This window comes from Nematolebias whitei, chromosome 23, assembly GCF_014905685.2.
Source record: "Nematolebias whitei isolate Nwh7 chromosome 23, NemWhi1, whole genome shotgun sequence".
NCBI lineage: Eukaryota > Metazoa > Chordata > Actinopteri > Cyprinodontiformes > Rivulidae > Nematolebias > Nematolebias whitei.
Window position 1 is genome coordinate 392,599 of NC_056520.1, and position 9,485 is coordinate 402,083.

A 9,485-nucleotide genomic window follows, 5' to 3' on the forward strand; every position below is an offset into this window, starting at 1 on the left:
GCTAAAGCGCTAAACAGATAAAGCTATTGCTAAAGCACTAAACAGATGAAGCTGATGCTAAAGCGTTAAACAGATAAAGCTATCGCTAAAATGCTAAACAGATAAAGCTATCGCTAAAATGCTAAACAGATAAAGCTATCGCTAAAGCGCTAAACAGATTAAGCTGACGCTAAAGCACTAAACAGAAAGATAACGCTAAAGCGCTAAACAGATAAAGCTATCGCTAAAGCGCTAAACAGATAAAGCTATCGCTAAAGCGTTAAACAGATAAGCTATCGCTAAAATGCTAAACAGATCAAGCTAATGCTAAAGTGCTAAACAGATAAAGATAATGCTAAAGCGCTAAACAGATCAAGCTAATGCTAAAGCACTAACTCTTATCACAGACTTCTGTCGCTGACACTATAAGTCTGTAACAACGTTGTCAGTGAACACAACGCAGAACGGTTCATGAATCACAGGTAGTGTCCATGTCCCGCTCAGAGTTGAGCTTTCAGAAATTGATCCGGTCCATCGGAACCAAAGAGGCAGAGCAGAACTCTGCTGGGCTGAAGCAGAGTGATGCATTCAATGTGTGCTGGACATCTCCCTCATGTCATTGACTACTCACTTTAGCGATCCTCTTTGTGGTTAACTACTTTTATAAACTATGGGAACTACAAAGTTCCTGAGTGTCATCATCAATATTCTTTCAGTAATAAATCTTTGTATTAAAGTAAAGACGTGTGAAATGTGTGAGATAGTCCCGTCCCAGAGATGGTGAACATTGCAAAGCATGCTGGGTAGGAATTATGTGTGCGATGTTTCAGAGTGTATTTTCCTGTTCTGGTTTGACTTCATTTCTGTTATTGGCTGTAAACTGAGTCAGAGACTGTTTGAAGTAGATATGGGTGTGTGTGGGGGGGGTACACACAGCGAGGGTGATGATGTCACCGGGTGGTGTTTAGCTTCTCTTAGCATCACATTGATTTGTGCAAATCACCATTCTCTTGGGTTTTAGTGCGTAGCTCACAGCCTCTTCACGGCTCGCTCAGTGGATCAGTTCTTAACGACGCAGGTTAATTAGACACCTACGGATGTTAAGAAGGTCTTGACCTTTATGAAACCCGGCTGCTCTGAGTGAAGGGATTTGTTATGTGTAAACAATGATGGTTCTGACAGCGACCCACGGTGCAGTCAGAATGAGAGACGCTGCAGGATGGAGCTGGTTTTCCATTTATTGTTCTATAAAAACGGTTGGATAGTAAATTAAAGCATATTTTATATTTAAACGCAATAAATGAACCTTCTCTGCTGCTCCTTTGTCTCCTATAATTTATTGTTTGGACTGTTAGTATCTTACCTGCTGTAGATGACTCTTTGAACGACTTCAGTTTTAGAGAAACTGTTATTTTTTTACTAAAATGCTAACAGCTAGCATGAGCATAGCTAAGACTGCTGTCGTCTTGAAAAAACTCCACCCGCTAACGTTTCTTATCAGACCATAACTTTTTCAAAACCTTTCAGTTTTTCCCTAGAACAGTTCCTTTGGCAGGGTGCTTTGTCACTGGGGGTGGGGGTGGAGTCACGTTTGTGTTGCACGCTAGCTTAGCGCTATGTTACTGCTGGTATTGTCGCGGCGCAGCTGGGGGGGCGTCGGCAGGCAGGGCGCACGGTTCTGTTGACGGGGCAGAGCATCCTGGTGCATAATGGTAGGGGAGACACTGCCTTTAACTAATGGTGGCAGCAGCAGATAGCTGTAGCACTTCCAGCGTAGCCTGGGGCGCCTCCAGCAACAGCAACCATGTTGTTATTTCAAAAAAAGGTTAAATGTAGACCTGTCACCATAACAAATTTTACTGGGCGATTAATTGTCTCAGAAATTGTTGCGATAAATGATAATGTTTTGAAATTTGACAATAATTAGTAATTATTGTCAAATTTAAGAAGAAATGTTGGTCAATTGTTGTGTGTTGTACCTTTTTTGACCACTGGATGGCAGTATAAGACTGTTTGAACTGAAGGATGGATAGTGAGGGAGCGAGCAGTGTCTCTTTAAGAAAAATGTGAGGGAGGCCCCTTGACGTGACGTGGGCTGTCTCTCTTGGGTTCTCAAAATGACGGACGCTCGGTGTGGTTTGAGCTCTTTAACATTTTTCACACAAAGTTTTTAATAAAAATCAGTAAACAAGTTCTCAGCTTCTTTCTGCAGAAAAAAACAACTTTTTACACGAAGGCACGAGTTTCAACCGTGAATTCTGGAGCTTCGACAAGACGGAGGTTTTTTCCCTGGGTTGGCCTGTTAGCTTAGCTCGTAGCTTAGCTCCTCAGCTTTAGCTGCTTTTAACGATGCAAAAATGTGATTTTGCATCGTTAAAACAGATTTAAAGAGAAAGGGCGGGGTCAGTGAAGAACTGGAGTTGAGCCTTTTAAAAATCCAGAGTCTTCAGAAGAAAGAGAGACACGAAGAAACGATGAAGCTGATAAATGAAAATGAGATCAATAATTTTCATTTATCATGCGATTAATTGATTTATTGTTTATCACGACAGGTTTAGTTAAATATTTTGAAAAGCACAAGTCACAAAAACCAGAAGTCCCAGCAGTTAACTCCTGAACGAGCCGAACGTTTGGATACCTGAATGTCTAAAATCAGTCAAAGTGTTTGGATTAAAACAAGCCAGCCATAATCTGTAATAATCTGGTCAGCTCGGGTGTTTCTGCTTCATGTCGGTTCTCCCTCAGCCTGTGGCCTTCCTCCTTGTCGCTGCGTGTTTTACGGCGGCTCCTGTTGTGCTGATCCAGCTCGTGTTTTAATACGACCCGGGGCCCAGCTGAGATCAAACGCCTCCATCAGCGCCCGCCTGCAGCGCTGCTTATTAACGCACGCTCCGTACCTGCACGCGCAGCGTTTTACCTGCACAGGAAGGCTCCTCTTCCTTTACAGCAGCTGCAACAAATCAAACAGGAAGAGGGCGCATCGATTTATCTCTTCTGTTCCTTGTCCAGGACCCGACGCCGGTCAGATCCGCCTCTTTGCTTTGAAACAGGTTCTTGTCGTGTGACGACGCTTCAACAAACGAGTTGTCCTCTGCATTGGAGGACCGCTGAAAGCTTCTGGTTCTCATTACAAAACTCAAATAAAAAGCCGGTAGAGGGTCCAATCAGGCCTTGGCTTAACGAGGGCAACAGCAGGAGTGGCCTCATTAAGAGAAGCTGCTGTGGCGTTTTCTGATAAAGACGGGATGGAGGTAAAGGATGGAGCCACACCTCAACTAAAGCTGCTAACGTTTGCATTAAATGGGCCTCGCTGTTCTCAAGCATTGCCCTGAAAATACTCAGTGGTCTCAGTGTGAAGCTGCTCATCTCTTGCACATGAACGTCCAAGAAAGTGACTTTTACTTCAGTATTTCTTTTCCTACGTCTTCTTTAGGCGCAAGCGTTGCTCTCGTTTCTTTTAGACACACACAATCAGCATTTATTTTCTGTTTTTGTACATTTCATGAACCATCTAATGTTCAATACATTATGAAGCCAACGATGCATGAAAGGGTACCGGCACATTTAATGGACACTTTATGCTCCTTAAAGGAAGTAGCACAAGTATGTGATGATCCTCGTCATGGCTGTGAGTGGAGACAAACGCTCCGTCTTTTATGGATGGTTCTTTACCGTCCACAGCGAGCAGTGGTGGGACAAACGTCTCCAAGTGTGGAAAAGCAGCCTTCCATATGACCGTTAACTGTGCCACAAAGGGCTATAAAGGAAGTACAGTACTGCATATAAAGAGAAGCAGTACAGTAGTTTTAATTACTAAAACAAATCCAGAGCTGTCAAAACCTGAAAAAATGAACTGAATAAAACAAAGAAGTATCCAAGTGAGTACGTCAAGAATCTCAAGGCGGTGTTTCGACGGGCAGATCGCCCTGAAAGCCGGACGATCCCTTCATTGTGTTCGTGTCTGATGCGCTTCAGTCGGTGGGTCAAAGCCGTTTGCTTCACATGTGGAACACCAGATGTGAAGCAAACACAGCTGAGAGTGGCTCCATCGCTCCAATTGCAAGTCAAGTCGTATCCTATGGTTCGTTTCTGGCGCCACGCGTTGAGCGGTTCATTCTGCAGCCGGTGGCTTCATGTTCTCCTTGGAAAGAAGCCACAGAGGCTCATTTTGAAGACGGGCACCTCCACCCCCCGCTGTTTGTAACAAACGCACACAGATGCGTCCAAAGTTTGGGTCGGTCGAGTGATGTTTACCTGGACCATGTTGCTAGGAGACCAGGAGACGATTACCGTGGCATTCGCCACAAACACACGGAGAAGCTGCTTCCTTCCTTTCTGCTTGACGTAACCCTTTACTCTGAAAAGTCCTGTCAGAATTTCACTTTTCAAGGCAAAGCTGAGGAGCTTACCTTTAAAGAGCTCCAACGTAAAGCAGATGCAGGTAACTTCTTCGAGACAAACTTTCCTCAAAGCTGCTGTGGCCGTTGGACACCCTCAGCCATTAAAAAGTGATAACTGGCTGGATTCTCTGTTCTTTGCAACGCTACACGTCCATCCCCATGAGCTTTGTACATCTAACTGCTGCGCCAACATCTTTTCAGTTCCATCTGTGCAGCTTTGTACTGTAGTCTTAACTCGTACAGTAATTTTTAGTTGGACTGAGGTCTTGGGCTTCGACTCTTGGGGTTCACGATCCCACTGGAAGGTGAACGTTCATCCTCAGAAGTTGCCTTCAAGAATTTCCTCATTCTTTGGACCATCCTTCGTTCCTTTAACACACCTAGTTTCCCAGTCCCCACTGTTCAACATCCCCACAGCATAATTCAGCCACCACCGTGCTTCACTGTAGAGTTTTAGTCTCATTGGACCGCAGTCTGTTACGATCCTGGAGTGAACCCGACCCTGTTCTGTTCTTGCTTTGTCTTCGTGCGGTCTCTCGGTCGGTGGTAGTTCTTACTACTTGGGTGTAAAGTGTGAGGGGTTGTCGGAATAGCTAGTACTCAAGGCTGGCGTTCAGCTCTAGTGTTTCGGTCCTTTACACCTGATTTTTATCGTTCCTCATTGTGGAGCCAAGAGGGGGAAGAGGAGATACCCTCCAGGGTCCATGCATGATGTGTTGGAAAAAAGTGAGGTATTGACTTCCATTTTGATGCGAGGCTACATCTAGTCCTTGGTTGAAGAATGGTTGCCAAGTCAAAATCCAACATGGCCACTGTCACGTTTATGAAAAACTGGCCACGACAATCATTTGAGGAAACCATGCATTTTAATTTCTATATTGTTTAAAAGTACAAGTTCCTTAGATGATTCGGGTGGCACTTGGTGTGGCCAAAGTTTAATCTATGGTGACCAAGACCACCATTGGCCACCCCCTGGCTCTGCCCTTGAATATCTTGCAGCAGAAACATTAAGGGTTCCTTGTATTCCCCGTTCAGGTTGAGTAAAAACAAGAAAACAAACTTCTCAACAAGCATCGAGGTCATCAGTGTACCGCTCATTGACTTTATATACAAACATATTTATAAATTAGTTGTCTTGATATTTTTACTAATCTTACCTGCTGAGGCAAACCAAGGCAAACAGAATAAAAAAACATTTTTCAATTTATTTCCTGATATAAAATAAATGAATATTTACAATATTGACTTTTTAAAGTGGATACCTTGCAGTCACTGTTTGCATGTTTGGAGACTTGAGCAGAGCCTGTTCGTGATGTTCACCGTTGAGTCCGGCTCAACTTGCATGGTTTGTGTCCGTCGTGGACGTTTGTTGCCAGCTCTAAAACACCTCCTGCAGCTCGCAGTAGACTAAACACTGAAGTACCTGTGAGACTTTACCCACATCGTGTTTTGGTGGCCCTCCTTTGATCCTCTCTAACTCATCGTTGGGGCCCTTGATTATGTGCATTTCCTTTCTGTGTTTAAAGGTGGCGACTGTTTCGTACCTTGTGAAGGGTGACGAGGGTGAGCCCGTCTTTTATTTCAGCGTCTCTATGTGGAAGTAAATTATGCGCTGCAGTTGCCAGAGCGCCGTCGCCCGGGCAGCCTGTAATGACGGGCCTCGGATATTCTGGGGAAGGGATTTATAATCTGCTGGTTGTTTCCCATTGGCAGACCTACAGCAAAGCTTCCCTCAGGGAAAAATGTGTGGAACGTAACGCGAGCTGCTCAGAAAATTGGAACTTTATTCCTTTTTTTTTCTCCTGGAATGAAAAGGAGTTTCTTTAGTTACGGAGTGGCCCTCGAATCTTGGCCCATTCTGGAAAAAGTGTAACTTCTAAAACATTCATTGTTTCATTTTTTGTTTAGAGTTCGAGTGGAGCTTCAGCCAGGACCTGTCGGCCATCTTGGTGAAACAGGAGGAGCCCGATGGGGGTCAAAGGTTAGAACCGCAGCCGCTGGATAGCCCGACGCTCGTATTAAGCCCCGCCCCTCCTCACAGAGGATCACCATGGAAACACATGGTCAGCATCCACCAGACCTTTTTGTTTTTGCTCTGCTGTTTGTATTGGCCGATGATTTATGAGTTTGTCGTTTTCTCAGGATGACGTGAAGCCCGTTGCCATAAAGGATGAACCCGGAGAGATCGGACAGTACCTCAGCCTGCCCAGCGGTACACAGCGCCACACACACACACACACTCCTGCTGCATAAACAATCAAACTGAAGCCCCACGCTGACACTTACATTGTTGCCCGCCTTTTGCAGCGGTGGGCCATAAGGTTCTGGATCTTTACCAGATCAACAACTTTCATTTAGGAAAATATTCTGCTGTGATTCGTCGTCTGTGAGCAGGAACGCCTCGTTCAACTCTTTCTTTCCTGTTTAGACGATGCCCTCCAGCTCCCGCCCACCCCTCCCAGCAGTAACCATGGCGACAGCGACGGCTCACTCCCACCCTCCTCGCCGCACCTCCCTCTCCCACCGTCTTCCCCACAACCGCAACAGAGGTCGGGAGGTCGTGCCTCCTCCTCCTCCTCCTCGGCCATCTCCTCGTCCCCGCTCCTCACCGCTCCACATGTGAGCTTCTCTCTCCTCCACCCGTCACCAACTTCACTATTATTAGGACATTTGCAGCCATGTTGGGGTTAAATCGTTGCTCTGAGGATCACTTTGATCGGATGAGACATCTGAACCGCCGATTCACCGTTCTGTTTCCAGGAGAGTCCTGGATTACATTTATTAAACTTCAACAGCTCTGCAGAGTACAGCGTCAGTGGAAATTGGGAATTTGACTGTGCTGTAAACATACAGCAACATGGAAAACACTATTTAACCCCTGGAAGGTCTCTCAGGAGAAAGACCTCAGCTACGCTGATTTTGTCCATTTTAAAATTCAGTCCTGTATTTTTGGGTGCGTTCATTAAACTCAGTTGTTCCTGACAAAACCAGCAAAGCCCTGAAAATTGTTTTTGTTGTGCCAGAATAGTTTCAAACGCCCCGTTACTTCACAGTAACTTTACTGCCCTCTAGTGCTCTTTAGGGAGAAAATCCACCCTATTGAAATCCCATTATAAATGCATGTTCTAATCCCACAGATGGGCCTGTCACCAGAACAAGTTTCTCTGGGCGATTAATTGTCTCAGAAATTATTGAAATAAACGATAATGTTTGAAAGTTGACAGTAATTAGTAATTATTGTCAAATTTAAGAAGAAATGTTGGTTAATTTTTGAGTGCAGTACCTTTTTTGACCACTGGATGGCAGTATAAGACAGTTTGAACTGAAGGATGGATAGTGAGGGAGCGAGCAGCGTGTCTCTTTAATGTGAGGGAGGCCTCTTGACGTGGCATGGGCTGTCTCTCATTCCTTGTTTTTGGTTTTCAAAATGGCGGTCGCTCGGTGTGGTTTGAGCTCTTTAGCATTTTTCACACAAAGATTTTAATAAAAAACAGTAAACAAGTTCTCAGCTTCTTTTTACAGAGAAAAACAACTTTAAGGCACGGGTTTCAACCGTGAATTTTTGTAGCTTCGACAAGACGGAGGCTTTTTCTTGAGGTCGGCCTGTTAGCTTAGCTCGTAGCTTAGCTGCTTTTAACAATCCAAAAACGCGATTTTGGATTGTTAAAACGTTTTAACAGTTAAAAAACGTTTTTTTAATCAATATCTCAATACTTTAGATGTCTATATTAGCTCACTCTGTGATGTTTTGTTTTTTACACTTAAGATTATCTGTAAAAATTTAGCGGGACGGACTTCAGGTCCCCTCGAAGAGGTTCGTCTTTCCCGTCCGAGTTCCATCTCGAAATCGTTTCACTTTGGCTGTAAAGATCAAACGCTTACATGCTGCACGAGTAAACATTTAGTCCAAAGCAGTAGCTCCACATGCATGCAGGCTGCACAGTCAGGCGCGCCGCGGCTCAGAGCGGCCGACTCCGTTAGCTCGACTGAAATCAGGAGCGGCCCAAGCTCGTTAAATATCTGGGTCCATAAAAGCAAAAAAATGAAACTAACTGGCGTTGTGCACGGGTAGAATTTCAGAAAATAATTAAAAAAATTAATGGTTAAAAAATACAAAGAATTGTCCGTGTCTGACCTCGGAGCAACATGTCTGACAAATGTGACGAAAATCAAGACGTCGGCTTCCTGTTGTGGAGGATCCCAAACTGAAGTGGAATAAAAATGTAAATAAATAATCCTTTGGGGGTTCTGATGAGGGGAAAGGCCATAAAAAATAAAAGCCCTGAAACAGTTGTTTCAAAATAATTTAAGTTTGATATTTGTATTTCAGGCTGAGCGGCTCTGAAGGACTGCCTAGTTTATTGAGCACAAAGGCGGTCCATGTTTACGCCGAGACACCAACTGTCTTAAAGTTTCAGGACCTTCCGGGAGCTAAAGGCAGAATTAAAGCTTCTAAATTGTATTTTTTTATTCAACAGAAGCTGCAGGGTTCAGGACCCCTCCTGCTGACAGAAGAAGAGAAGAGGACTCTGGTCGCAGAAGGGTACCTGGTTCCCAACAAACTCCCCCTCACCAAGACCGAGGAGAAGGCGCTGAAGAGGGTCCGGCGGAAGATCAAGAACAAGGTGAGCTCGGCTGCTTTTCACTGCGAGGATGAGAAGCCAAGCACTGATGTGGTAGCTCCTGGAGTATGTGTTGAGAACCACTCTCGGCTACTACCACACCAAATGTTTGACTTTTAGCTGTTTTTATTATTACAAGCCGGACGTCTTACGGTACATTCTGCTTCCAAAAACGTTCTCTTGTCCGGGTCATAACGTCTGAGCCGCACAGAATATATTAATGAAGCGTCTGCATCTTCGTTAGACGGGATGTCACCTACACGTTTCATCACGCCAGCTCCAAGGTCAAGGTCACAAATCAAGGTCAATGTTAAAACAAAGTCTTGGCTTGTCTAGACCATAACATCCGATTCACTCAAGAATATTCAATAAAACTTCATAAATGTCTGCATCTTCATTACACGGGTGGCACCTACACATTTAATCACCTCAGCTCTAAGGTCAAGGTCACAAATCAAGGTCAAAGTTAAAACAAGGACTTTGC

General features: G+C 44.5%; 1 protein-coding gene across 1 annotated transcript in view; it reads left to right on the forward strand.

Moving 5' to 3' along the window:
- Positions 1-9,485, forward strand: part of creb3l1 (cAMP responsive element binding protein 3-like 1) — a 19,423-nt gene that overhangs the window by 2,251 nt on the left and 7,687 nt on the right. The window contains exons 2-5 of the mRNA XM_037696557.1: positions 6,288-6,442; positions 6,522-6,591; positions 6,808-6,998; positions 8,858-9,004. Of these exons, the coding sequence (XP_037552485.1) occupies positions 6,288-6,442; positions 6,522-6,591; positions 6,808-6,998; positions 8,858-9,004 (563 nt within the window). The remainder of the gene's footprint in view (positions 1-6,287; positions 6,443-6,521; positions 6,592-6,807; positions 6,999-8,857; positions 9,005-9,485) is intronic.